The sequence below is a fragment of the Pleurotus ostreatus genome, assembly GCF_014466165.1.
Source record: "Pleurotus ostreatus strain PC9 chromosome Unknown scaffold_2, whole genome shotgun sequence".
Taxonomy (NCBI): Eukaryota; Fungi; Basidiomycota; class Agaricomycetes; order Agaricales; family Pleurotaceae; genus Pleurotus; species Pleurotus ostreatus.
The window spans coordinates 3,514,114-3,541,893 of NW_023503157.1; the positions used below are offsets into that span (position 1 = coordinate 3,514,114).

Here is a 27,780-nt window from a genome sequence, read left to right on the forward strand (position 1 = left end):
GGAGGTTTCGGATTTCGGATTACTGCAATTACCATAATTCTACAATTAGTCGGGCCGGTGTAAGGAAATGAGAGGTGGGGGAGGATGTAAGCAATATCGGCTACGGAGGTGATACATGGGATGGCGAATAGATGACGCGCGCCCGCGAGTAGGACTGCTCATGTCTTTGGCGCCGATGCTGGCCATATCCATTCTTGTATCTTCGCAGCGTCCTGCGAATCCGAGGGGAGACTGCAGACCGATCGGTAAACACCACGAAAGCACTGATCAGCCACACACGGAAAGGGCAACTCACTCAGGCATCCACCTCCCGTCGAGCAGCTTGAAGAACCGCGGGACGTGCTTGACGCCCTTCTCCTCCCTCTGCCGCCGCTCCTCCCTCTGTGCGTCCTCCACAGCCGACTTGGCCGCCGTCGCCGCCTCCATGTCCTTCAGCGCGATCGCCGTCGTGAGGTCGCGCCACAGCCGGCGCGATTCGTTGGGCTCTTGCTCCTCTTCGGGCGCCACCCACTTCGGACATATGTGCTGCCCGTCCTTGACCGCGTCGAACAAGACGCGTTTCTGCCCCGTCTGTGTGGAAGTATAGAAAAAGTGTGGCGATTGGTAGATCGGACGCGATGAGGTTGGGTAGAGGGAGGGGCGAAGCGGTCGTACGTACCTTCGCGTCTTTGAAATCCATTATATGGCTCCATCGCCCAGATATCTCACCGACCTCGCTTGACTTGCGTCTAATGCGACCCGATATAGCATTATATGTCCCCGAGAAAAATCCCTATTTGGATCGCGACCGCACGTTGACATGATATGGTAAGAGGGAGCGTTGATAGCCGGCACAAGCATAGACCGTCAGTCAGTGACCTTGCACTCGGGCACGCGGCCCAAAGATATACAAGAACGCACCTTGGTCTTGAACTCTAGATCGCAGTACATTCCATGCTTCTCGTTCTTGGCGATGCAAGTGTCCCCCAGCTCCAAGACCATTTTGCCAAACAGAATCCCGCGTGCGTACATGTTTGGCATCGTGATTATGTACTCTATATGGGGCGAGTGTCGTGGGGGAGGGGGGCGATAGCGAGTGAGCTCAGACCGGGACGCACGGTGCAGCGGACTGGAGCGACGTACCGCCATCATCCTTCGCACCCAGCAGCGTCACCCTATTCTCGCCCTCCATCGTCGTCGATACGCTGTTCCCCAAGAACTTCGACTTGGGCTTGAGCTCGCCGATGATCGTCACTCCGTTCGCAGGCGATGTATAGAAGAACGCCGAGATCGGCGGATGATGGGAGACCTGCTCCGCTATGTAGAACCCCTGCGTCCCGTCTTCGTAATCGTATCTACATCTAAAGAACTCGCCCAGGATGGGGTTATATCTGCGCACCGAGGTTAGTCATGGTCCCGGACGCCCGGTGGAATCCCAGGTAACTGCGCCGCCAGCGCAAACGGGTATGTATCGTGACGCGAGCTGACTCACGGTTTCTTTACGCCCTTGGGCTTGATGTGCCATCCGGCGAGGTAGTACTGCAGCACACGGATGAAGCGCTCCTCAGGGTCGTTGCAGTGTTCCGCTCTGCGAAGCCGGAGGTGGTGCGTAAGCATTCGCGTCAAATGGCGTCGAAACAAGCCCGGGAAGCCGGGTAAGGAAACGCGCGCCGATGAGAGCGTAGGGGTCGGTGCCGCAAGTGAGCAGTGCGTGTTCGTCGTGGCCAGTGGTGGAAACGAGAGGGGGAGAGAATTTTGGTAACATATCGGTCACTTGTCAGGGGGCAGGCCGAAGAGCGACGCACCCAAATATGAGATCAGGGTGCGACATGAAGTCTGTGATGCGCTCGAGCATGCTGCGGGGCTCCAAGACGAACGTCGGGAACGTCACCCGCGAAAGATCCATCCCTACACTGAACCAGCGTCAGAATGCAGCACGCAGCGCTGGGCGGACACTCACCGTAGCTGCGAGATCAACGAGGTGATGATGGAGCCCTCATTTTCGTCTCTGTTGTAGCCGTCGTCGTCAGAGTCGCAGGAGTAGGACCACATGTTTGGGCGTCGTTCAGCAAGGGATTGGGCAGAGAAAGACAGGAGAAACGAACAGGATGGAGGTGTCGTCTGGCTCTGTATCAACTGGTGCCGAGTCGTCCTCGGTGTATCCGCGTGCCTTGGCTCGGATATGAGAACCGGCCTGGCTGAAAAGACCCATCATTGCAGGAAAGGGCGTGAAGCAAATCGATGGATGTGGTTGCTGGAGAAGGAACACAGGGGCAGCGCCAACGGATATTGACTGCACCTAGCTTCGCGCCATGAGTGAACCAGCAGGAACACAGCCCCAATCACTCAACAGCATCACAGGGGCATCACAGGGGCAATACCGATGTCCTTCACCATTCCTGCCGTGGCGAAACATACTGCGACGATCATATTCATCCATGTAAGCGCACCCTCTTTGCCATCCCAAGAACCACCCTCCGAACCTCATCAAGGGCCTCGGTGACACTGGCTTTGGCTGGGAGGGATTTGCCAACAACTCAAACACAGATCCGGCTCTTCAGCACATAAAATGGATTCTGCCACACGCGTAAGTACAATGCCGCCCTCCACCGTGGCGACGTTCTTGTCAAATCAAACGACCTAGTCCACCAAGACCTGTCACGGCGAACAAGGGCGCAGTCATGCCTAGTTGGTATGTACTATCGTTGGACCGCGAGACGACCTTCTTGATCCAACCAGGTTCGATATCAAAGCCTTCCGGGCTGGATTTAGCCAGGATGAAGACGAGAAGGGGATGTTGGAGACCGTTGGGTTGATCCAAGGCCTCATTCAAGCGGAAGTCGATGCTGGCCTCGATCCCGGTAGAATCGTCCTCGGCGGCTTCAGCCAAGGCGCGGCGATGACCTTGCTCACTGGGTTGACCTCGCCAACGAAGCTAGCTGGCCTGGTCGTTCTGAGCGGTCGGCTTCCGCTGAAGGATAAGATCAAATCGGTGAGTACATGCCATTGACCGTGGCTCCTCTCCAAAGTTGACGCAGGGTAGATGATATCTCCTCACGCGACGTCTGTGCCGATTTTCTGGGGGCATGGTGAGGCGGATCCGCTGGTTGCTTTCGAATGGGGCTCCGCGTCTAGGGATTTCCTCATTGCGGAGGTCGGTATCCCTGCGGCAGCGTCGAAAGAAGACCCTACAGGTCTCAACTTCAATAGCTATCCTCGTCTAGTGCATTCGGCCAGTACGGAGGAGCTGAATGATGTCAGGGCATGGCTCAAGAAGATTATTCCTAGTAATTGAAGCGTATCGCTTCGTTGTGCTTCTGCCGACGTTCGCGTTGAACTTGTGACACGATCGTCCGTCACAATCACCTGTAAGCGAAGTCGTCTACCAGCCTTCTTGGCCAAGCGGTAAGGCGTTGCACTTGTATAACACAAGGTTATGCAAAGATCACTCGTTCGAATCGGGTAGGAGGCATGATGACACCGTTTTTGTCTTTTTGGCCCCATCGGACCCTTGGCGCAGGCGTACTGATCCATGGCACTCGTTTGGACTCCATCGTTAAACGTTGACGTTGATTAGCCGCTTACAGTATGACCCGCGCAGACCAATCTCATATCTCTTGCATGCGAGCCGACATGACTGGGACACCATTGTACAGCTGCATCTTCCACTCAGCGCTTACATCCTGAAACACGAAGTGCTAGCAAGTCGGAGACAGCTTCTGCCGGCGAGGTCCAACCAGCGCGAAAGTCGACAATCCTTACCACCATACCGCCAGCCGCAAATGTCATTATATTGCATTCGTCTTGGGATAATCCAACCAAGGACCGGGCACATACTGCGGAGCCATGGATACACGTTGGTCGTGCAAATTCGGGAACAACTGGCCATATGATCAGCACACTGGCAGCAAGTTTTGCATCATGATGTCGAGTGCTCGAAAAGTCAAAACAACACTCACGCTGCTTTTGCCAGATTCCGTGTATATTATATACTACGATCAGCTTCCTCGTTGACAGCGGGAGAGGCCTGGGAGCCGCATCTTTCCCCGTGGCTCTTCTGCTATGAATGATTTTCTTGAAACATCAATTTACGATTTACGAGCACCCGGCTGGCACGTCGGGGGTTGGAGAACCACATGGCACATTCTTGGGTAGGTACCTGCAGGACGGGTCGAAATTGTCGAATGCGAAGTCGCGAAGTCACTGCTCGCTCGGGTCGAACGTCGCAGCACCCCGCATTGGCAAAGAGTCCGATTCGAAGCTCAATCGAATGGCCAGCATTCTTCTCATGTCAGCAATCAAGGTACCCCCGATGGCTAAGTATACGGTAACTATCAACAGGATGTGGCGTTCAGATATGTTGCCTCCGCCAGCCCGCAATACTGGGTAGGTGGTGTCTGGGCTGTTGGAAATCATTAATGCTTCGCTGCCCGTCCGTATACCCTTCGCCCGTCCTCTACTAACGTGTTGGTACCTCATCTCGACATCGGATCACGGCCTTGAATGAGAATGATCCCATGGAAAATCTTACCGCATAACGAGATTCTAGTACACGTTCACAGAAGGATGGGAAACGCACACTCTTTTCGTCCCACTCTATCATTTAAGCGTCAACGATTCAATTTCATCCTCGGCATCCCCATCAATACACCCACTCCACGACAATAATTAGCATTCATCACTGATTACACCCTCAGTATTGACACCTCGACGTCGATTGTACGGGCCATCATATTTGTTTCAAACTCTTAAATACATCGAGTCGCGCTGTCGGTCAGTAACTCAGTTATGGCTCAGCTCGCAGACTTTGCCGTTGCCTTTGATGACCGACAGCCGCTCTTTATCTTGCGAAAAGTATGTTGTTTGATGCCCATTGTGGTTCTACGCTGACCGTATCGTTGTTCAGTCGTCACTCGTAGGACTCTGGGTGCGGCAAAGTACTTATACACCTACTGGCACCGCTGACCTGCCCTTATGTACGAAATCCAGCTTGCTACGTTCCTATATGGTAAGCATGTAGGCATATGTTGAGCACCCTAACTGATCGCGAATACATCTTAGGTGTCTACGTCATCCTCTTTGGGATATCCGTTTACATTTTCTGGACGGCTGGGAAGGCGCGAAACCTCCTGCTGCAGCTCTCCGCCGTCTTTATGTTCAGCTTGTCGACGGCTCATATGATCTTGGATATTATCACCACCTTGGGGATGGACCTCGAAACAGGGAGATATATTCAGTCAACGGCAATCGCGGCTGTATACTTGCATTTGACGAATAGGTGGGATCAATGAACTGAACGTCTCCTCGCATATTAATCAACTCGTATATCGTATATCGGGCAGTGCCATCGCAGACAGCGTCATTGTTCGTGTTCGTTTGGGTCCCATTTTCATCGTCTGACCGTGGTTCGCAGATATACAGGTGTTATATTGTGTGGGGATTCAATAAGTATTTCATTCTGCCTATTATTTTGGTTATCACTACGACCGGTAAAGTGTCTTCATCTTTGGTTACCGAACCCGCTAACTATCTTCAGTGTACGGGTATACCATGGGCCTCAGCGTGGGGACAATATCTATTTCTCTTGCCACAAACATCATTGTTACAGGGCTCACAGGTGGGCAACCCTCACTGACTCAGTGGAGTATCAGGCTCAACTGCTTCTTAGCCGGACGACTCTGGTGGGGCGGGAGGCAAACCGCTGCCATCCTTGGTCCGCATCATCTGGATAAATATGCTAGGGCTACATCAATCGTGTAATCGCCATGCCTCGCTCTTTAAGAGACTGAAACTCACTCTTCTGCGTTTCTAGGCTCGAGTCCGGTGCAATCTATTCGTTGTCGTTACTGGTATTCTTGATTATGTCGAGAATAGAGCTTGGGACGAGGCGGACTGTCCCTGCGGACGCCTATGGTTGCGAACTCCCGCGTAGTGTACGTCCCACAGCATACGCCTTCGTGTTCACGCTAACCGCCCGGCAGTACGTTATTTATCTCGCTGTGTCACAGCTTGTGGTACATGCCGTCCTTCGGTGTACTCTCAATTATTTGCTTACGCACGCATGCCGAACAGGGAATTATTCCGACGTTGATCATTGTTCGCGTCGGCCTCAACCTCCGCCCGGTCCACGAGACGATGTCAGGCCTCCACTTCCATTCGAGGGCCGTGTCACCGGGCAGACCACTGAACATTGCCCTCACGACTGAAGTGACTAGTGATCGGGTGTCCGAGGTGGGAGGGGAGAAAGTTCCATCTAATAGCGGACCATAAGTAGGTCCAGATGGCTCAAATATCTCTTACTGTGCATGTGGACCGGGGATAGTTGGTCCATGCACCATGCCTATCAATTAGTATTGAATAGAAATATACAAGAGTCCGTTGCCCGTTGTCGCCTGCCTCCGACAGTTCTCTGTTGTGTATATGTTGACTTCGTCCGTGACTTTTCGTTAGCATTGAGTGAGTCTGATTGCCACTGGCAGCTCTGGGCGCCGCGTCGGTCACTACTACGTTGTGTGAGAACCTCTTCACGTGGCACACTTCCAAGAATGTCGACGCCGAAGTTACCTTCGAAATCTCCCCCAAGCCTGCAACGCAGCAATCAGACAGTCCTTTGCGGGTTTCACGGAATTGCCACCCCGTCTAGGACAATAGCCCCCCCGCGCTTGATTCAATGATTGTATCTCGTCCCGCCGTGCTCGGATGTATCAATGGCGAAGTGTGATTTCGTGGGAGCGCATGGATTCTCACTCGCCTGATCACAAGGACCCGGGCCTAATGTGATAAGGCTTGGAGTAAGTACTGGTATGAATCCGCTCTTTCCCCCGAATCGCTGCGCATTCCGTGACTATGCCCTTCCTTCTCGTACTTTTAGGATTGGCCGCGATCGCCGCCGCCACACCTCTCAATGTGACGGTCGACGACACGTTCGGGGCGTATCCTCGCGTCGGGGCCAACATCACGTACAGCGATGGGTGGTTCTCGGAGGGTTTCAGCAATTGCCCCCAATGTCGTCCGCCGTTCAGACAGGCAATGAATGGTGCGTCCTGGGTTTGCGTTTTTGTGGTCGCCCGCTTATGCGGCGATCAGCGTCGTGGACGGTGTCCTCTTACTTCCGCGAACAGCAAGGTGACCAGCCGAAGACCGCAACGCTGAAATTTAACGGTGCGCCCGCTTCTGGCTGCGTCTCCATCGCTTCGCTAGACATATTTTCTAGGTACTGCGGTGTATGTGAACTGTATAGTGGGGCCTAGTACTGTCACGGGCGTAATGTGAGTCTTGTCTTCGTAACTGAAATAAAGCCCTCATGGTTGCCGCTGCTATCAGAGGCAATGTCGACATCACATTCTCAATCGATGGCCTAGTTGGCCTTAATTATGCGGAACCTGCACCACAGCAATACATCTATCGGGCTAACGTTTTCGCGAAGACGGACCTTTCCCCGGGAGAGCACACGCTGGTCGTCCAAAATGGCAGGGGAAACGGGGCATACGATCAAGTCATGATGTTTCTTGATTCCATCATATATACGTACGTCATGCTTCCACCGGGTCTGACTCTTTGTTTCATGATGTGTGTTTCATCTATAGGACGGACGATTCAGTGTTATCTCAGCCTCCCTCAAATTCCCCGCCGCCGCCCGACCAACCAGGCCAGCCGCAGCCAGCGGGGACCTCTAACGGAGTAGCGCAGCATGTGGTCATCATCGCTGCTATCTGCGCTGCTCTGGGTGGCTTTGTTCTTGGAGGCCTTGCACTTCACTTCTTCAAGCGAGTTCGACGTGCACGAGCTTCTGTGACCTCCCCAAGGCCTTTTGATGCGTTCAAACCAAGCCCCTGGCAAGACATGCCGTCGCCGACCCCCGCTTCGATATCTACTACCCCCGCTGTTACTGCCTGTTCAGCTGCTACAGTCAGCCCGCCGTCGTCGTCAGCGGCTCAGAGGAGCGCGAATACTGACGTCGAACAAGTTGCGAGACAAACGAGTTCGCGCAGAAGCTCGACAGATTTCTCGGGTCAGAGCGTGTTGATTGTTGGCCCCGCACCCCCGGCGTATTCTAGTTGATGATGGAGTTTTGGTTTATTTTTATCTACTTATTTATGTCATCCCGTATTGCTATTGATCTCTATTTGAATTTGATGTTGTTCTCAATTTGCCCATCTTCAGCACATCTTACTTGAGGCGCCCTGTCCACCTCGCCTAAACGCTGTGTCCCCTTCGTGGAGCTCGGCCAGATGCTCTGTAGGTGGGTCATCATGACCGAGCTCGACGTTGTCACCGTTGCTTTTCACTCAGACTTTGTCATAAGTTGTATGTAGCCTCCAACTGTCATTCTCCTTCACATCACGGATAAAACTTATAGATCGCGTCTTGTTCATGCATTACGAGCCCCGCCGCGAGTTGTGTGTTGCACACTCGTGCACTCTCCTGTCGTTTTCCAGCTCGTTTTGTCGATTGCAATTCCCACAATACACGCCTGTGCACACTGTCTCCAACTTGAATGTGGCCTCAATTACTTCGTCGTTCTGTATACAGCAATGGCCACATGCCTGCACGCCATATAAAGCCCTGTTCTCGACAATCAGCCGTCTCACCTACAGTGCTGGCGTTGAGTCGCCTCCTCGGCTCCCGACCGATGCTCCACCACAGTGAGTCTGAATGAGAAAAATCTTGCAGCACGCGCTTCACAATACAAACCATGGCGCCCCAATCGACCCAGCATCCTGGCTACTCCGAGAAGGTTGGGTCGTAATGGTACTAGTTCCGGGGAACCCGATTCAAACTGCACACACCATGGAACGCCGTCTTCTGGACAGACAGCAGTGAGCAAGACGACGCTTGTCTTTCAGTAAAACTGCGATGGTTTCAACCGCCGAATGGCGGTATCGTGCCCTCTGGCACCTTCTGTCTCAGCCGGGCTCTAGCTCTTCTAACTTGACAAGCTCTGCTGTATCGCACTTTGAGTCGACAAATTGCGGGCTCCTCCGATCTCTGAGTTCTGCGTTACCTATGTCGCCTTTGGTGATTCCCTCTTCTCTGGCCTCCCTACTCTATGAGTAGCTTGTGGTTCTTCCGAGTCAAAAAGCAATAAGTACTAGACTCTGGCGACGTACAGGGTTTTCGATGGACGGTCTAAATTTAGCTGGCGATCGCGGCTGCTAGCCATTCATAAATGGACGCTCTGAATAGCTCATATCCTACCTCATTTCTTCTCCTTACCCTACCTTACACTCTTTATCTACTCTCTCCCCACAGACTACCCGAAATGTCTTCTGAAGGATCTTTGGACGACTCGCTAATTGATTCATGGTACTGGAACGCCATTGTCCCGCCACCAGTATATTTCGAGGATTACACCGTTCTCAAACGTCTCCACCAAACGCCAAATAGCAAAGTCTTCCTCGTCACCGAAACGGAGACTGATGATCGCTATATTTTGAAAGTTGTTGACAAGGCGGCTTGCTCAGAAACTCAATTATCTCGGGCACTCGACGAACAATGGGTCCTTGGGAGGGTGTGCACCAATGTTCAATTCACAAGTTTGGTTCGCAGCTGGCATGACAGGAAACACTTCTATTTCGTACTAGTGAGTGGGTCGCCTGCTGTGCTCAGCTTTGACCTGATTTTTATCGGCGGCATAGGTATACTATCCCAGAACCCTTGCTGACACGCTTTGTGGACCCGCCTTTGACGTTTGTCGCCCTCGTGTTTACGCTATTGGAATAGTAAGCAGTCATCTCATACAGACCTCCTGAGCCACTTGTTAAGCTATGTTGCCCTTTGCTAGTTTTCCGCTCTCCAAGTCCTTCACGAGCATCATGTTATACATCGCGATCTGACTTCATTCAATGTGTTTCTACGTGAAGACGGCCAAGTCGTCCTTGGTGGTCTAGCACGCTGCAAGATCTTCAGCAAGGATTCCAAGGGAGACGAGCCGGTCGAAGGGTCCTTTTTGACGATGGACGAGGAACCTCTCTCTGCCTCTGACATGGTGGAATACATGTCCCCCGAGCGACTTGCTGGAGAGGCTTACTCTTTTGAATCTGATCTATGGAGTGTCGGCGTGATTCTATACAGGATGGTGGTAGGACAGGTGAGTGATTTCGATGATGTTCATCAGCAGGAAACTAAACTGCTTATGTTAGCTCCCGTTTAGAGGCAATACGATCGACGAAGTGAGAAAGAGCATCTCGGAAGACGAGCTTGTCTTCCCCGAAGAAAAAGACATCGACCGAGCTACAGAGGATTTTATCCGCCGTCTCCTCTGCCCTGACATTTCGCAACGCATGACAGAGATTGACACGATCAAATGGCACCCATATTTTAGGTTCACGTATGTTAATTGGGCTTCCTGTGTGACTTATTGCTAAATCTGAGTCCGTTAGAGATTGGGACTCCATCGCGAAACGAAAAACAATCAGTCCATGGAGGCCGTGGGTGTCATCATACCCTGTCCTACGCCACCCTCAATCCTTTATTGAGATCACCCCCGGCGATTCATACGACGAGGGCGAGGACCCATATCCTGACTTTACTTGTGACAATACCGGCCCACTTCATCCAAGCACCGAGTCGTTATACCCGGAGGTTTATCGCAACATGCCATCGACCTTCTATGGACCTCTATGCGCTTCTCCTCGCAGTATCTCTAGCGCCGGTTTTAGTGCCTTTACTTCTCAGCAAATGGTAGAGTGTTAATAGGGACCTTCGACTTCGCTCAGAGGCCGTACTCTGCACCATCGTACACACGTTTTCTATTTTCAACCGATCTTTACTACAACTGTCATTTATACACACAATCATTTTTATCCTTTGAACTCTGATCCAAGTTCTTGTCTTATATGTAATACAGTTCAAGTTGCGTCATATGGGAGTGACACTGACCAGTGACACGTAGTCACATGACCGTGTTCATTGCAAAGCGCGCCGCCGTTTGACTCGTTCCACCTTTCATTCTAACCTCTTGCCAATTGCCAACATGCCCGCTGAACGAGCGGGATACACTGTAACAATGTTCCTGGTCGATTTGTCTCCTTCAATGGGGACCACAAGGAATGTCGAACTTCCCCCAGACGCCAATGGAGACCAGCACACGGCCGAAATCACGAACCTTGAATACGGACTCCAGTTCGTCAAGCTGAAGATTCAAGAAATGGTGAGTGAAGCCGCTTGGGAAGTAAGCTATACATGGGCTGAACTGCGAGATAAGATATACAATGGTCGAAAGACAGACCAATGTGGGGTCATCGTATTTGGGTCAGAAGGTATGCATACCCGCCTGGTCTGTCATGGACAGCTTTTCATACCATTATCAGAGACCGACAATATTGTTAACGAGAAGAATGGAGGGTATGAACATGTCTCCGAATACATACCGATCGGGCAGCCTAATGCCAGTACGCTTGCCAAACTTGATGCGCTTGAGCCATCGTCAGTCGCTGGAGACCGTGAGCGTTGCCCGTCTGAGAAGCCGAACGTCCCATTGAGGAATATCTCTAGCTATTGACGCGCTTGTTGTGGCCGTGGAGACTCAGAATACGTACCTCGCATCCAAGAAGACATGGACCAGGAAAGTGGTTCTCGTTACCGACGGCGAAAGTCCTATGGAGACGGAGGACTGGGAGGCTATCGTTCAGAAAATGGACACTCTGGATGTCTGGCTCACTGTTGTGTATGTACATTGTGTTTCTGGCCGCTGCTCTGTTTCACACCTCCTATCAGGGGTGTCGACTTCGACGATGACGAGCTGCCGTTCTACGAAGAGAATAAATCCAGCATCAAGAAAGCCAATGAGGAATTCCTGACCCAATTTGCGTCTTCCTTGCGAACAGGGATTATTGGGACATGTGCACTTGCCCTGCGAGAAACTACGAAGCCCGATATCAAGCAAACTAAATCTACGTTGATGGGCACTGTCCTCCGCTTAGGTGATACTGATACTCGACCCGAGGAAGCTTTCGAGATCAACGTGAAGAATAGCAAATGCACAGCCATAGCGCGTGCGAAGAGCTGGAAGAAATTCGCGATGCGGCCAATGGATGAGGAGGACGGCATGGATGAAGAAGACAGGCAAGCTATCTACGCGGAACTGAAAATGAGGTCAGAGTATCACCTGGATCCAAATATTGGGGAAGACGAGGACGGTGTAAAGATGGAGGTTGACGAAGAGGACAAGACGAAGGCTTTGGAAGTCGTAGAGAAAGAGCAATTGATCCGAGGCTTCAAGTACGGTTCGACTTACGCCCCATGTCCTGACGGTCAATTCCCGAAACTACCCACCAGGAAGGGGATAGATATCTGTGGATTCTTCAAAGCGAAGAACGTGAGTGGTGCTCTCTCTGAGTATGTTTCTTGCTAAGAGAATTTGATAGTTCCGTCGTGAACTCTCCATGGGCGAAATACAATATATCTGGGCTGACCCAGGCCAGCCACAACAACAAGTAGCCTTGTCCTCGATTGTCCAAGCGATGATTCAGAAAGGTTACATGGCTATCGCCCGATGGGTCACCAAAGACGGTATGGACCCGAAGATGGGTGTACTTTCACCGGTTATGTTCGATAAAGTGGAGTGTTTCTTGTGGGCCCAGATGCCCTTCGCCGACGACATCCGGAAGTATACGTTCGCCTCTTTGGATAGGTTGATAAATAAGAGAGGCGAGCTGATTACGGAGCATCCGTATATACCGACGAAAGAGCAGCAAGCGGCTATGGATAAATTTGTGGACGCGATGGACTTGATGGAGGCTGGCGACAAGGACGAAGACGGGTAATGCTCATCTGAACGTTTTACATCTGTGTTTACTCATCCGTTGTGTTTTCTCTTTTACAGAAACAGACAGCCATGGTTTGACACACGATTGTCTTATAACCCGGCAGTGCATCGTGTTAAACAAGCCATGTTTCACTGTGCAGTAGTCACCGACATCGCCACCAATCCCCTTCCCCCGCCTCATCCAGAGTTGCTCAAATATTTCGATCCGCCGAAGAGGGTATTGAAATATGCGAAAGACGCGATAGAAGAATGCCAGGCGACGTTTAAGGTCAGACAAGGTGCGAGAATAACATCCCAATACGCGTAGCACATATTGACACACCTCTCTATGGTCAGTTCCTAAGCGTGTCGCGAAGCAGCGGAAGGACGGACACGTTCACGCCAGATACGACGACGACGAGATGCTCCTCCTCGACAAGAAACCAACTACGAAAACCCAAGGGGCTACGCAATCCCCCACGCAGACTCGAAGTGCTCAATCATCGCCCAAGGGTAAGGCGAAGGAGACAAAGCCACCAGACAGTGAAACGGAAGACGACGAGTCAGATGGCGAAATGCTGCTCGACCGCGCCGCTCCATTCAAAGCCGAGCACCCTGCTGCCAAGAAGCCGCCATCCAATCACCCATTGCCCACTCCTGCACGCTCGATGTCCCCTGACCCCGGTCGGGCTCCAGGTCGCATTATCGGTGCTGCATTCCCGTTAAAGGATTTTCGGCAGAATTTGGAGAGCGGGGATCTCGTTACCAAAGCCGTCGAAGACTTGGGTGAAGTGATTAAGGAGATCGTTGTCAAGCCGTTTGCTATGCGGAGGAAGGCAGAGCTTTTGGAATGCATGGAGGCTCTAAGGGAGACGTGCTTGAAGGTCAGCCACATTCCGTATTGATGACCAAAACATAGCATGTTAAAACATGGTACTTGGTAAATATAGGAAGATGAGATCGACGCTTGGAATAGGTAGGTCGTGGCTCTGCTATGTTACTTGGTCTGGGCTCATCTTCGTTGTTCAGTTTCCTGAAGGGCCTCAAAACAGTCTGCGCATCCTCGCCTGGAAATTCTGCCTTCTGGTCGGCAGTACAAACACACAACGAGACGCTCAGCCTCATCACTAAAGCAGAAGCGAAGGAGCATGGTGGCCTTTCACTGATATTAGCGTCTGAAGCTGAGGAGGTCCGTCATCTCTTTCACCGCCTCGTAGCTACGAATTGACTTTCTTTTCAGTTTTTCTCGTAATCTACAAGTGATTAAGTAGCTACGTACATCTAATAGATTAATGGATGTAGACTGGATACATACTGCGCATCGCTGGGATTACCTCCGCTTCACATTTCCAATAGGCTTGTGGCTCTGAGTCCCGAGGGGCTGAAAAGGGGGTACATGTGACTTTGTACATATTTGCTTGCCACAGCGCTGACCAACATTTGTTTGTTTGTGGGCGAGAAATTCCCACCCTCATCGCCTTGCGCACCAGTCAGTGAATCTGAAGTGTGACTTTTTATTATCGGAAAGCACAAGTCCCGCCTCGCGTCCCGACCAGGGCAGCATTTGCCCGTGATCCAATGCTCGCGAACAATCCTCCTCAGAATGGCGCTCTCAACATGAACATGGCCGGGCAGCCGCAGCGGCCCTTGCAACAGCCAATGAACGCTGACCTGCAGTCCCTAATGATTGTATGTTTTGCTCTAATGTCACCGCAATACTGCTCTCATCCCGAACTCATTTCAGCGCGCCAACTTCTTGCGTAAGAATCCTACGGAACAGAAGAATCCCAATGAATTGGAGAATCTTATGAAGTATATCCAGGCCCTAAGCCAAAGTGCGTCTCAGTCTTATCGTTTCGGTCCATATTCACAATGAGTTACAGGTCGGCAGCACCAGCAAATGGTCAATGGTCAACAAATGTCGAATGGGCATGCGACTCCTCTTCTCAATGGCAACGCAGCTTCGAATCCCCCTTCGCTCACTTCAGGCCCAATTCCCAATTCGCCGCTGCCACCTACCTCTCAAACACCAATATCCTTCACGAACGACCAAATCACTGCACTACGGGCCCAAATCCACGCTTTCAAGCTCATTTCTAGAGGACTTCCTGTCCCAGACAACGTTCAGCAAGCTATACGCGTTCCGAATACAGCGGTGCCAGAACTGGAGAAACTGCTTCAAGGGCCCGATGTGTCGTCGCGGATTGTGGACAACGCGGTCAAGACTGCGAAGGGAGAGCCTGCACCCGAGCTGGCGATAGCAATCAAAGCTGAAGAGCAGGACCCTTCGATTAACCCGGCGGACTTGCCAAAAGGGCCCTTCCTTGAGGACGACGTCAACTCTGGGATCTACCCTTACAATGCCTACCGGCACCCTCTCACGCACCTCAAGCGTCCTGCTGAGAGCGATCCCAAGCTCTTCAATACTCGTCTCCAGCGACTTCTTATCCCGACGTTAATGCCCCCAGGTCTGGATGCCCACCAAATCATCGACGAACGGGAACGTTTCATAGAAGCCCGCATCCAGCAGCGAATCAAAGAGCTTGAAGTCCTGCCCTCTACCATTGGGGACGCAGGCTTTGAGGGTGTCGAAGGCATGGATGGACTCAAATCCGAAAAGGAAAATGAGGACAACGAGGGCTTCGCTCTTATGCCCTATAACACTCACGGAAAGTTACGTGCTGTCATTGAACTCAAGTCCCTCCGACTCCTCGAGAAGCAGCGCGCACTCAGACAGTCAGTTGCTGAACGTCTTGCTCATGGCTCCAACCTTCCAATCAATCGCACGGACTACCGACGTGCCCGTAAACCTACCCTTCGTGATGCTCGTATGACGGAGCAACTTGAACGCAGGCAACGGACTGAGCGCGAGAAGCGGGCGAAGCACAAGCACGTCGAGCAGTTGATGGTCATCTGCAACCACGGACGCGAAGTTATTCAAGTCAATCGTGCTGCCCAGGATCGCGTCGTGAGGCTTGGAAAGGCCGTTCTAAGCTTCCATATACATACAGAGAAGGAAGAGCAGAAACGTATCGAGCGTATATCCAAGGAGCGTTTGAAGGCCCTTAAGGCTGACGATGAAGAAGCTTACATGAAGCTCATCGACACAGCTAAGGATACTCGTATCACACACCTGCTTAGGCAAACGGACACTTTCCTCGACTCCCTTGCTCAGGCCGTCGTAGCCCAACAGGACGAGGGTGGCCCAAGTCTCCCAATTTATGGGGAGATGGAAGACGGACCTACTTCGGAGGCTACTTTTGGTGCACAGGCTTTCGCCGAGACCCAAGACGAGAAGGGCAAGGTTGACTACTATGCCGTTTCGCACAGAATCTCGGAGAAGATATCGAGGCAACCATCGATATTGGTTGGTGGGACGTTGAAGGAATACCAGTTGAAGGGTTTGCAATGGATGGTCAGTTTGTACAACAATCGTTTGAACGGTATCCTCGCCGACGAGATGGTAAGTCTTTGTTTCTCGCTCGTTACTGCGTGTCGCTCACTTGATACGTAGGGTCTCGGTAAAACCATTCAAACCATCTCACTGATCACCTTCCTCATCGAGACAAAACGACAACGCGGGCCGTACCTAGTCATTGTTCCTCTCTCTACGATGACCAATTGGTCTGGAGAATTCGCGAAGTGGGCCCCAGCAGTGCGGATGATTGCCTACAAGGGCAACCCTGCCCAGCGTCGGGCGTTGCAAGGGGACATTCGCATGGGACAGTTCCAGGTTTTGCTGACGACGTATGAGTATATTATCAAGGATCGCCCAATTCTCGCAAAGATCAAATGGGTTCATATGATCATCGACGAAGGTCATCGTCTGAAGAACACGCAGAGTAAACTAGTGCAGACACTCACAACATTCTACCACTCACGCTATCGGCTCATCCTCACGGGTACCCCGCTCCAAAACAACCTCCCGGAGCTGTGGTCCCTCCTCAACTTCGTACTCCCAAAAATCTTCAACTCCGTGAAATCGTTCGATGAATGGTTCAATACGCCCTTCGCCAACTCGGGTACGGGCGACAAGATCGAGCTGAACGAAGAAGAGGCGCTACTCATTATTCGGCGTCTGCATAAGGTGCTGCGGCCGTTCTTGCTGCGTCGTTTGAAGAAGGATGTGGAGAGCGAGCTGCCGGATAAGGTGGAGAAGGTGATCAAGATTAGAATGAGTGCCCTACAGAGCCAGCTGTACAAGCAGATGAAGAAGTTCAAGGTGATTGCGGATGGCAAGGATGGCAAAGGGTGTGTTGTGTTCTATGTTGCGTGAAGTTGAAACTGACATTCTTGTAGGAAAGGAGGTGTGAAAGGTTTGAGTAACGAGCTGATGCAGCTCCGAAAGATCTGTCAGCATCCGTTCTTGTTCGAGAGCGTTGAAGACAAGATCAGCCCTAGTGGTCTCATCGACGAGAAGATTGTACGAACTTCTGGAAAAGTTGAACTCCTTCACCGTATCCTACCCAAGTTCTTCGCAACTGGCCACAGAGTTCGTCTTTTCACTTCTTCGAAATAGAACAACATACTGACGATATTACAGGTCCTCATCTTCTTCCAAATGACGAAGGTCATGGACATCATGGAAGATTTCTTGAAGATGATGGGCTGGAAATACCTTCGTCTTGATGGTGGTACGAAAACCGAAGAGCGTGCCTCATACGTGCAGCTCTTCAATGCCAAGGAGTCGGAAATCAAGGTCTTCATTCTGTCCACTCGTGCTGGTGGCCTCGGTCTAAATTTGCAAACGGCCGACACCGTCATCATGTAAGCTTACATGCTCTGCTTCTCTACTTCCGTGTTCTTGCGCTTACTTCTTCTTCCCTCTACCCAGCTTCGACAGTGATTGGTACGTAGCTACGATGATGCGTTGATATTAGCCAGCTGATAACCTTTGCAGGAATCCCCATGCCGATCTCCAAGCACAAGATCGTGCCCATCGTATTGGTCAAACAAAAGCCGTCCTAATTTTGCGGTTCATCACGGAGAAGAGTGTCGAGGAAGCCATGTACTCTCGCGCAAGATATAAGCTCGATATTGATGATAAGGTCATTCAAGCCGGTCGTTTCGACAACAAATCTACTCAGGAGGAGCAAGAGGAATTTCTGGTGCGACCCCTGTCAGTCTTCTCACTGAATGAGCTATTGAACCGAGTTGTGCTGTTTAGCGCTCTATTCTCGAAGCCGATCAAGAAGAAGAGAACGAAGAAGCCGGTGATATGAACGACGATGAACTGAATCTGATAATCTCTCGTAGCGATGAAGAAGCACAACTGTACCGCGAAATGGACAACCAACGCGAACGTGAGGCTCTGGAGAATTGGCGCGCCCAGGGTAACAGAGGCAAACCACCCCCTCCACTCATCCAACTCGAGGAATTGCCGGAGTGCTACCAGACGGAAGAACCCTTCGAAGTCAAGGAGATCGAGGAGCTCGCTGAAGGTAGAGGTCAGCGGCGTCGTAATGTGGTCAGCTATAATGATGGGTTGGACGACGATACTTGGGCAATGGTGAGTATTTCCACCCAAAACCGATCCAGGACTCTTATTTAAGATTACGATCGCAAGGCTCTCGAGGACGGGGAGGACCTTCAGGAACTGTCTGAGAGAACCAGGGAGAAACGCAGCAACAAACTACTGCGCGATCCTGACACCTCTGCTCGCGGAACTCCAGCATCGGACATTGACTCCCGCGGGAAAAGAGGCCGGAAGGGCAAAACAAAGGCCGTCCAAAACGACTACGAGCTTCCTGCTGGTGGCAAGCGCAAGCGTGGTCCTGGAAAAGCAATGTCTGTCACGCCTTCCGTGCAGGACGAGGATGAAGACGATCGTGATCAGGTGTGTGCTTAAATGTCACTGACCATGGGCTGACTGACCGCCGTGTTCTCAGAAACGCCGCAAAACGAAGGCTCCTGATGTACCTGCCGCTGTCCGTGACAAGATGAAGAAGGCATTTAACGAATGTCTCAAAGCTGTCATCAATTGCGAAGATGATACCGGTCGTCGGCGCTGCGAACTCTTCAAAGACCTGCCTGACAAACGCGTAAGCATCCATATTGAGATTTCCTTTGGACTTGGATTCACCCACGCTTTCATAGGACTACCCCGACTACTACCAGCTCATTCATCGACCCATCGCCATTGCACAGCTCCGCAAAAAAATCAATTCAGGCCAGTATAAGACGGTACAGATGTTCAAGGACGATTGGCAACTCATGTTCAACAATGCTCGAACCTACAATCAGGAAGGCTCGTGGGTGTATGTTGATGCTGAGGAGATGGAGAAGGTCTTCAAAGCTTCATTTGACCGGGTCATGGTTGGTTCTGGCTTCCCTGGTGCGCCGGAAGCTGGAAGCGGCAGTAATGGTTTGGCTGACATGTACGAGGCTGCGCTGACGCCGATGGACGATGATGATCGGCCCCCACCACCCACGAGAGGCCGCAGCGCTGGGCGAAAGCAGATCGTCAGTGAAGACGAGTATCTTACTCCGAGTGACGATGAATAGATACATTTTTCTTCCGAGGGTAGTTCTTGCATGTTCGAGCTTGCTGTCTGTACTCTGTATAACCTATGTAGCTGTAATATTAGAGCGATGTTTTAATTTCCTTGTCATATGTTATTCTTTGGAAATATTCTCTAAATTCGAATACATGATGTTCTTTCCTTGTGCTGTGATCGCGTTCTGAATTAGCTTCGCCCCCACCAACCTCCCAGGAGATTGCTAAGTCCGCCGCGTGCCGGCTGTTGGGTAGGCTCAGGAGTAGCAGGACGGGCTTCCTCAACGACCTTGGCTGCTTGCGATTTCTTCCCTATTGGTTCAGTGGCTTTGGCAGACACCGGCAGAGGCGCGGCAATTGGTACGGGTGGTCGAGGGGCTTTGCCTGCCCTCTCTTGGAGCTTATCCATATCCAGCTCAACATAGTTGAGGGCAATATCGAAGAACAACGGCTTCTTGAACCCGGCGTTGCTAGCCTTTACAGAGCCGCCGTTGTAAGCGAACCATTCCTTCTTGAAGCGTAATGCATCGGCAGCGAGGTCTGCTTCGAGTTTGCCACATTCGTCGTTGGTTAGCGGATAGAATGCTGGGGACCCGGTATTGATAGGGTCTGTCCCGATGATGGATAATGTAGAGCGAGCTTCACGTAGATGGATATTGGCTTTTTGGGAGAGCACGAGGGCCTCGGCGTATTTTTTGACTGGGATGTAGCATTTGGCCAGGTAGAAGCATCTACATATTGCGACAGTAATTAGCCACAAGTCAAACGGCGACACTGTCGGGAAAGACAGACCTTTGGCCCTTTGTAAAGGATATACGGGCCTCGACAGCTGATGAGAGGTCGGGATTGTCGTCTACTATACTTAGTGTTCTCATTTGACCGAGACTCTGTAAGACGGTGTCGTAGAGCTTGATAACTGCTGGGTACAGCCTGCCATCAACCTGCTCCGATGTCCTCAAGGTAGTCAGAGGGGGCTTTCGTGAGGTTGTGTGCGACGCAAGCAGACTCGATGTCAACAGGAGATCGCGTTGGATACGGCGGGAAAGCAGCTGGTAAACGATGTATGCTTGGACGAAGTGCGTATCTCTGGAGGTGCCAACGGTGCTGGATGATGTCCCGCTCGACTAGGTTACTGTAAGTAACAATCACATTGGATGTAAGTGCATGTGACAACATACCTGCTGGGCTTCTACTAATTTCCGAGCAACTTCCTCTGCGTCGCTTAAAGCATGAAGAATCGCATCGTAGGCGGCCACCCCCTTCTTGGAGCTGCTGGCTTTGCTTTCCTTCCGTTTCCCCTTCTCATCGGTACCTTCTGATGTCGCTGGTTCACCCTCTAATCTCGCCTGAGCATCCTGTACCTTCAACAAGACATCGACCAATTCCGGATTGCGGATGGGGACCGGTGTGCCTTCCCAGAAGAGCGGTTTCAACTTCCTGCTCGTTTCATGCACACCCGCAGATGATGCTTCTTCCTTCAACCGTTCGAGTAATTTGTCACAATCCTCGACTAGTTCATTCTTGTGCTTTGGAGCAAACTCGCTTACGATGCCCTCAATATCGTACGCTTTTGCGCGACCCAGTTCGTGGGCACAGTAGCGGATCTCTGGGCTGATTTCATCCGCGAACAGGACGGCTAGAGCTTGATCTCTGCTAGTCGGCGCGGTGGCCGCAAGTTCATCTAGTAGACTCTTCGCGACGCTGAGTTGAATGAGTGCATCGTCCAGTTCGTATCTTTGACGCAGCCAACGGCCATTAAGGATTAATACGTAGATGTGAACTTCGAGGAAGCTTTCAGCCGAAAGTGCTCCTGATGCGTAGAGTGTTTGGCAGCGAGACAACAGTTGCGTTGCCCAATTCACCGCACGGCGGAATCGCCCCTTGGCAGTTTGCTTCAACCCCCGTGCGGCATCCGGTTTTTTGGGGACCAAGGCAAGTAATTCTTGAGAGTACGACCATGCCCGTTCCGCTTCAAATAGAAGCAACTCCAAACTGCACGAGCGATCAATTTCTGACCATCGCAAGTTCTTCACATACTCACTGCCCAGCCTTTAGGTTCTCCGTAGGCACCTCTGGGAGTTTCTTGAACTCGCGACCTTTCCCGTGGGTCATCTTCAGAGACGATCTCAACCGATGCGTTCGATTGGCGCAATGTTTTCTGCAATCCGTTTCGGTCTGTCGCTTCGATATGAATGAATAGCTTTCTACATACCTGTACCTTTCATAGTCATTGTAGCGAAGCCCATACGCTGATCTCTGCTCGTTCGCTAATTGAAGCACTGTACTGACATGAAACCCTGAGATCATATGAATTTCACGTACTACACACCTCGTAGCTTGATGTTAGCCATGGCCCTGCAGTATTTTATTTTACACAATTCCACTAAAATTGAGTTTGAAGTCGCGTATGCCAGGGATTTCCAGAGGCTCGTGGATGGTGGTGGAATGATGGAGAGTTTACCGTGACACGTTTGACTGCCAGGCCCGAATATAACAAGGCCCGCACCAATTCAACTTCATCACTCTTCGTCCACGTTCACGTTCCACTACTGCATACGACACGACACGACAATAATGGCCTCAGACCTACCGCCTACTCTTCAGAACATCTTAGATCAGAATTCATTGAAGTGGATATTCTGCGGTGCGCTTCATTCATCATATACGCGTCACGTCGCTCACAGTACGCCGCAGGTGGCAAGGGGGGTGTCGGTAAGACATCAATTCTACGAGGGAATCGTCAGGTCGCCTAAGTTTCATTCGCCTTCCAGGAAAGACGACCACATCTTGCTCGCTTGCGATACAACTGGCCAAGTGCCGCAAGTCTGTTCTCTTGATCGTGCGTGATATTACCAGCGTGCACGACGCACTGATCATATACCAGGGACGTGGTCATATAGTCTACCGATCCAGCACACAATTTATCGGATGCATTTGGCCAGAAGTTCTCAAAAGATGCCACGAAAGTGAACGGGTTCGATAACCTCTTCGCGATGGAGATCGACCCAACGAGCGCTATACAGGAGATGGTTGACCAATGTGCGTATCATATCCTTGGCCCTGCCCGTTTGCTGCCTGTTATTCATATACGCTTCGCAAACAGCCGACTCGAATGGGATGATGGGTACCATGATGCAAGATCTTGCGTTCGCCATACCTGGCGTTGACGAAGCTATGAGCTTCGCGGAGATCATGAAGTGAGCCTCGTTCATACTGTTCGTCATTCGTTCCATCCTCATTGAACGTCTAGGTATGTCAAGTCCATGGAATATTCTGTGATAGTCTTTGATACGGCTCCAACGGGCCACACCTTGCGCTTCCTCTCCTTCCCAACCGTGCTGGAGAAGGCGTTGGGGAAGCTCAGCACCCTTGGGTCGAGGTTCGGCCCCATGATTAGCCAGGTCCGGTGCTCTTCCCTTGCAATCTCCGTGAGACTGTGCATTTATCGTCATGTAGATGTCAAGCATGATGGGAGGCGAGCAAACGTCACAAGAAGACATGTTCGCTAAGCTCGAGTCAATGAGATCTGTGATTAGCGAAGTCAACGCCCAGTTCAAAGATCCCGTAAGCACGCGTCCATGCAGTAAACGTCTGGACATGCTGAATCTTAATCGTCACAGGAAAAAACCACTTTCATTTGCGTTTGCATCTCCGAGTTTCTGTCGCTGTACGAGACCGAACGGCTGGTTCAGGAACTCACAGCATACGAGATCGATACCCACAACATCGTCGTGAACCAGTTACTCTTCCCTAAGAAATGTCTGTGGCAACCCCGATCTTCATTTAGATATACGAGCAATAATCTCACTGTTTCTTTCCTTCACAGCGTCCAACTGCGAACACTGTCGCGTGCGTCACAACATGCAGCAAAAGTACTTGAACGAGGCACATGAGCTGTACGACGAGTTCTTCCATATCATCAAGCTCCCACTCCTGACGGAGGAAGTGCGTGGTCCGGAGAAGCTACAAGAGTTTAGCAAAATGCTGGTAGAACCTTACGCTCCCAACCTAGATTAATGTAGCACTTGTAGTACATAGTATGGGTCCCGGACAGTTTCTTCGGCTACCACCTTACCTCCATGCACATAGCGGCATCTTTCATAAGATCAATTCGAACAGCGTAAGTTCAGACTCGAGAGCAAGCACCAACAATGATCAAGCGCGTGTCTAGGCGATTTGGACATAACTACTACTTTTTCTACTTACTTGAGTAAATTGGACTGTCGCTGCCACTTACTGTGTGATAATTAATTTCCAAATTTCCAAGAAAATGTAGGGTCGAGTCACGTGCATCTGACATAGTAGTATACTATATAAGGAAGGCATGACATAATGTCGATTATGCTAATGCCAAGTAAGATCGAGATCTACCCATTTACTTCCTGCCCTGGGAGCAGGGAGCAGCCTGGAGCCCCCTGTTGAGTGCGGACCGAAGGAGACACGGCCGCCTCCTCAGTGGAACCACTTGAACAGCCGTTTATCGTGCCAACTGAATCACGGTCTAAATAAGATCAATCCCAGTGGCGTCGATTCCCTGCGCAATAACCTCACCACAAGCGTGAGCGGTGATGAGACCAAGAATAACATCTAATCTACCAATCGTGGATGATTCCTGCTGCTAAGGGTACGTCGAACGGGCGATAGAACAAGGCAAATACCGCAAGCAAGGATCGCCGTAATATTCAGGCTCAGCGCTGCTTTCCGTGCGGGATGAATGCACGGAACATTCAATGAAGCGTTGGCTAGCCCGCCCAATTTCGCCTATCAACTGCCGCTGAAGCTTTGTGTCGTCCTCGGAAGTAAGGAACATAGCCATATAGCCCGTTAACGATGACGCACATTCATGAATTGAAATGACTTCCTGATTATCTAGACCCACGACAGGCAGTGGGACACCAGCCGCTTTGGGGACTGAAATTTGCACATAACAGGCTCAAGGGCTGGAAAAGTACACAGAACAATACAGACGATTGATGATCAGTCTATTGAGACATGTTGAGACCCAGAGAGAAGGATGGTGGCGGCCAGCCAATGGGCGATGTTTCCCGTAGCTCATTGGAACACGGGTGGGTTCTTGACGTACAAGGTCCTCCAAGAAGAGGGTTCGCGAACATTCAATGCCCGCGATTTCAGTTACCTTCTTTCCACGACCGTCCATGCGGGGCTGCGAGGCTATAAGGTGCACATCAATAACGAAATGGTGAACGGGGAGCATACTTGCTGCTTCAGGGATGGCTCGTCGCTTCGAGGAGGGACAAAGAAACCCTGGCGGAGGTATTGCTTCAAGCGGGGACACAAGGTAGTAGAACTTTCGAATTTTAGCCGCTAGAAGCAGCATAAAGAAAGATCATCATGTGGGCAAGGCTGCCTGACCGTTAACCCCCCCTCGCTCCCATGCACCTGCACTTGCGGCCTGAGAAGGCCAGAACGGGGAACTACGTTGCGCCAGGTTTGGTATCAACCTGGCGAAAGAAGGCAATTATAACCGCAAGACCGGCCACGGCGTGTCATTCGCGAAGCATTGAACCGGCAGATTGTGACATAGACTATGAGAAGGAGAGACTGAACTCCAATTGCATCACTGCGATTTAACATAGACGTGTGTTGCTTAGATCTCACCTTGGCCGAGGGCTTCACACTAGCGCGGCAATGGAGCAAAGCTGGCGATACATTCCTAGTACACATTGCTTCGTTTATCAGTGATATACCAGTTCGAGCAAGAGCTTCGAAGATAAGGTATGGAACAAGGCACAAATACAATCTGGATAAAGACTTTGAATAAGAGTAGTGTAACAAACCAAAGCAAGAGAAATTCGAATAACCGTGATGCGATGATTGTGGCAAAAACCAATCTGGTGGTCCCAATCTACAAAGCGCGATGACCGCCTGCCGCTCTCCACTCCACTTGCTGTTTGGCGGTATACCCCTCCGACGTGGTTGTGCGTGCGAAGCGCGTGGTTCATGCTGGTGGCAATAGCGCGATATATGCGAGGTAACGGTCCATGAGCGATTTGGCCACTACAGCGCCTTGGACTTCAACGACTCAATGATAGTATGCACACCTTGAGGTTCCAGAACTACCTTTGTACCGTCGCAACGCGCTTTACTCGCAAACTGGGAACATAGATCATTGATATCAGCGTCCTAAAAGACAAATTAGTAACCGCGATAAATGGAAATAACTGCCACTAACTTGAAATTGGGGATGTGATCTTATTGTCTTCCAAGCGCTCAGGACTTCGATGTTGTCAGCGCTCTTGTCAACTTTAGGGAAGGATGAGCCTTGGCATGCGACCATTGGATTATGTGCGGCGTCAGAGCTCTTCCGCACAGTGGACAACGATGAGGGAGCAAACGGCGAGACATCCCGTATAGCGTCGGTTGTCAATGACGATGGGGCAAACGGTGATTCTCCATGCTTCTTGATGACTTGGGCTAGGTCTGCCTTCGTCTTGGGGCATCCTTCACCATGTTTCTCTGTTTGAGCAGTGTTGCCATCCGATGGTGAATCCTTATTTGATGGAGGAGAGTCCCCCGTAGAGCGCCCACTGACGCTGGTGTGGTGCGAGATAGGGCTTAATGACGGTGAATGGCTCAGCAAGACGTTGAAATCCAGCGTCGAAGGCGGCGAGCTGAGCATGCCTCCAAACAGATCATCGAGAGAGTTGGTGTCATTCGTCGGTGGTGGAGGACTCCAAGTCGACATTACACTTGACATGTCGTATGTGAATGAGGAAGTCTCAGTAGTGGCAGAAGTGGGCGTGCTGTCGAACATGGAAGCATAGGACATGAACGTTGGGTTGCTAGCAATGGTAGTGTAAGGCGTATTGCAGGCGCTGGAACTGTCACCGAAGTTGAAAATTGAACTATCGGAGCTCATAGATTGCGGGGCTTCATCAGGGACAGTGAGCATAGACGGATCGAATGTAGTCAATGCGTTCCAATCGATTGTTGAAGGGAAACTGGGCTTAGGTGAAGCACTGGATGACGAAGCGGCTGGTGATACAGCGGCCGATGGTCCATTGGAAGAAGAACTGTACATGGGCATATGGGCGTCTGTCGTAGATGTTTGATTGAAAGGAGTGCCTTCGATAGCAGCCTTTGGCATCGTAAATGTGAAAGTCGACGACCGAAGCAGAACATTCTCGGATTGGAGGCGGGAGAGAAGATCCTTCAAATTCTCATTCTCTGATTGCGTTTGCTCGTTCTTTGCTTCCAAAGCGGCCACCTTATCTTCGAGCTACACCTTGGAGTCAATGCCTGAGATAATGTCTAGAACATGATGGCTTACATCCTTGACATGTTTCTCTTTGCGCTCACGGAACGCTCTCTGTGCTGCCCGATTCTGTTCCTTACGCTTCATCAACCTTGATTCATCCTTGGGCTAAACAAATCAGCGTCAAAGCGTTAGTTTTGAGCCATCAGAAACTTCTGGAAACGCAGGACTAACCGGCGCTGACCCCGACGACTTGCGCCGTGTGGTTGTCGCGGCGCCCTTTTTGTTGGAAACTGCACCGCATAAACTAAGGATCGCAACCAACAATGATACGGAAAGCACTGACGTGTATGCTGGTTCTTTTGGCTTGGCCCCTCTTCAAGATCCTCATCACTGGCCTTGCGTTTCAGAGCCTGATCTGCCCCCTCGTCGTCTGCTTGCGTCGGGCTATTCGAATCGTTGTTCGTGCTCGGTGGACTTGGACTGCTGTCCTCTGAAGGCGGTGTGAGCGTCGGCAGCGGATAGTTGAGGATATTCTGTGGGTTTATACTACTGAAATCATACGAGCCATTGGGAAACTCTTTCTGCAGCAACGCCAAAAAGTCTTCGTCGGGCAACTGGGAGAAGGAGGACGCTTGCGAGAAATTGACCATAGGAGACATGTTGTGCAGAGTTTCCATGTACGAGCTCTTGGGTATTAAGATATGAACTAGTCGACCGGAGAGCTCAGTTGTCGTCGCCGTCGAAAACAGTGTCGGGGGTAGATGTACAAGCTGCTCACTTGTGCTGAAGCAGTGGAGATCGTGGTAGGGAGCCAGGAAACGGACAGAGCGCGGTCTGTGTGGGTGCGAGAGGGAGTCTTACAAAGCCATCAATATCTCCCCTATATATTGGAATTATGTAATTCATCCTATTCGCGGTTGCCAAACCTGCGTGCGTGCGAATCGAACGATGACGCGGCCACGGGCCGCGTAGACGAACCAATCACGCCGAGCTGTGCCGCCTCCTGATGAGGCCCAGGAGTCAAATCCTTAGGATAAGACCACTCCGCAGATCCGTAAATAATTCTTCTCCACCTAATAATTACTGCTGAAAGGCGTCTCCGTCGTCCTATTTTACAATCGCACGATGACTCTAAGCCAGATCTATGTTCCGGGAAATCCGACTTCACCCTGCCTCTACAAGTCTAGGGTTCAACTTGATGTCGATGAACGTTGGTGTACTGCGATCACGGTTCCATTGGTTCTCCGCGATAGCATGGCAGCCTAAGAAGTAGAAGGAAATTCTTGGGTTGTATTGGCAAGCGCGCTCGTGGTGGATGGCCAAGGACGACATATATTT

At 51.1% G+C, this 27,780-nt stretch overlaps 10 protein-coding genes and 1 non-coding gene across 11 annotated transcripts; 8 read left to right on the forward strand and 3 right to left on the reverse strand.

Moving 5' to 3' along the window:
- Positions 1-158: 158 nt before the first annotated feature.
- PC9H_004132 (uncharacterized protein) lies at positions 159-2,194 on the reverse strand (the record flags this gene model as incomplete). The annotated part of the gene is made up of 9 exons (XM_036773720.1): positions 159-231; positions 296-570; positions 659-772; positions 901-1,034; positions 1,123-1,370; positions 1,472-1,567; positions 1,785-1,892; positions 1,940-1,987; positions 2,085-2,194. The coding sequence occupies 9 exons, from the start codon at positions 2,192-2,194 to the stop codon at positions 159-161; spliced, it is 1,206 nt and encodes a 401-aa protein (XP_036635193.1).
- A 168-nt stretch (positions 2,195-2,362) lies between these two features.
- Positions 2,363-3,274, forward strand: PC9H_004133 (uncharacterized protein; the record flags this gene model as incomplete). Its single annotated transcript, XM_036773721.1, has 5 exons — positions 2,363-2,419; positions 2,472-2,566; positions 2,624-2,671; positions 2,719-2,971; positions 3,023-3,274. The coding sequence occupies 5 exons, from the start codon at positions 2,363-2,365 to the stop codon at positions 3,272-3,274; spliced, it is 705 nt and encodes a 234-aa protein (XP_036635194.1).
- A 93-nt stretch (positions 3,275-3,367) lies between these two features.
- On the forward strand, positions 3,368-3,451 carry PC9H_004134. Its single transcript has one exon. It is a non-coding gene; the product is annotated as a tRNA-Thr (tRNA).
- Positions 3,452-4,767: 1,316 nt separating this feature from the next.
- Positions 4,768-6,249, forward strand: PC9H_004135 (uncharacterized protein; the record flags this gene model as incomplete). Its single annotated transcript, XM_036773722.1, has 11 exons — positions 4,768-4,833; positions 4,886-4,906; positions 4,969-4,987; positions 5,041-5,257; positions 5,322-5,343; positions 5,393-5,468; positions 5,516-5,596; positions 5,648-5,735; positions 5,792-5,912; positions 5,961-5,993; positions 6,052-6,249. The coding sequence occupies 11 exons, from the start codon at positions 4,768-4,770 to the stop codon at positions 6,247-6,249; spliced, it is 942 nt and encodes a 313-aa protein (XP_036635195.1).
- A 576-nt stretch (positions 6,250-6,825) lies between these two features.
- On the forward strand, positions 6,826-8,040 carry PC9H_004136 (uncharacterized protein; the record flags this gene model as incomplete). Its single annotated transcript, XM_036773723.1, has 5 exons — positions 6,826-7,015; positions 7,066-7,140; positions 7,193-7,247; positions 7,303-7,506; positions 7,566-8,040. The coding sequence occupies 5 exons, from the start codon at positions 6,826-6,828 to the stop codon at positions 8,038-8,040; spliced, it is 999 nt and encodes a 332-aa protein (XP_036635196.1).
- A 1,201-nt stretch (positions 8,041-9,241) lies between these two features.
- Positions 9,242-10,674, forward strand: PC9H_004137 (uncharacterized protein; the record flags this gene model as incomplete). The annotated part of the gene is made up of 5 exons (XM_036773724.1): positions 9,242-9,562; positions 9,618-9,701; positions 9,764-10,069; positions 10,122-10,309; positions 10,362-10,674. The coding sequence occupies 5 exons, from the start codon at positions 9,242-9,244 to the stop codon at positions 10,672-10,674; spliced, it is 1,212 nt and encodes a 403-aa protein (XP_036635197.1).
- A 280-nt stretch (positions 10,675-10,954) lies between these two features.
- On the forward strand, positions 10,955-13,979 carry KU80 (ATP-dependent DNA helicase II subunit 2; the record flags this gene model as incomplete). Its single annotated transcript, XM_036773725.1, has 11 exons — positions 10,955-11,131; positions 11,186-11,240; positions 11,292-11,423; positions 11,476-11,647; positions 11,698-12,298; positions 12,348-12,742; positions 12,806-13,026; positions 13,085-13,611; positions 13,678-13,703; positions 13,757-13,916; positions 13,968-13,979. The coding sequence occupies 11 exons, from the start codon at positions 10,955-10,957 to the stop codon at positions 13,977-13,979; spliced, it is 2,478 nt and encodes an 825-aa protein (XP_036635198.1).
- Positions 13,980-14,305: 326 nt separating this feature from the next.
- PC9H_004139 (uncharacterized protein) lies at positions 14,306-19,231 on the forward strand (the record flags this gene model as incomplete). The annotated part of the gene is made up of 12 exons (XM_036773726.1): positions 14,306-14,416; positions 14,472-14,562; positions 14,611-16,190; positions 16,242-16,978; positions 17,027-17,219; positions 17,271-17,494; positions 17,562-17,576; positions 17,628-17,835; positions 17,895-18,236; positions 18,294-18,563; positions 18,616-18,768; positions 18,824-19,231. The coding sequence occupies 12 exons, from the start codon at positions 14,306-14,308 to the stop codon at positions 19,229-19,231; spliced, it is 4,332 nt and encodes a 1,443-aa protein (XP_036635199.1).
- Positions 19,232-19,413: 182 nt separating this feature from the next.
- Positions 19,414-21,574, reverse strand: PC9H_004140 (uncharacterized protein; the record flags this gene model as incomplete). Its single annotated transcript, XM_036773727.1, has 6 exons — positions 19,414-19,954; positions 20,016-20,347; positions 20,402-21,215; positions 21,265-21,381; positions 21,436-21,502; positions 21,553-21,574. The coding sequence occupies 6 exons, from the start codon at positions 21,572-21,574 to the stop codon at positions 19,414-19,416; spliced, it is 1,893 nt and encodes a 630-aa protein (XP_036635200.1).
- A 223-nt stretch (positions 21,575-21,797) lies between these two features.
- GET3 (Golgi to ER traffic- protein) lies at positions 21,798-23,240 on the forward strand (the record flags this gene model as incomplete). Its single annotated transcript, XM_036773728.1, has 9 exons — positions 21,798-21,867; positions 21,918-21,935; positions 21,995-22,062; positions 22,124-22,262; positions 22,327-22,420; positions 22,474-22,624; positions 22,680-22,787; positions 22,844-22,982; positions 23,050-23,240. The coding sequence occupies 9 exons, from the start codon at positions 21,798-21,800 to the stop codon at positions 23,238-23,240; spliced, it is 978 nt and encodes a 325-aa protein (XP_036635201.1).
- Positions 23,241-25,241: 2,001 nt separating this feature from the next.
- Positions 25,242-27,119, reverse strand: PC9H_004142 (uncharacterized protein; the record flags this gene model as incomplete). The annotated part of the gene is made up of 5 exons (XM_036773729.1): positions 25,242-25,367; positions 25,417-26,463; positions 26,515-26,607; positions 26,674-26,732; positions 26,786-27,119. 5 exons carry the CDS (start codon positions 27,117-27,119, stop codon positions 25,242-25,244), a joined length of 1,659 nt encoding a protein of 552 aa, XP_036635202.1.
- Between the last annotated feature and the right edge of the window lie 661 nt (positions 27,120-27,780).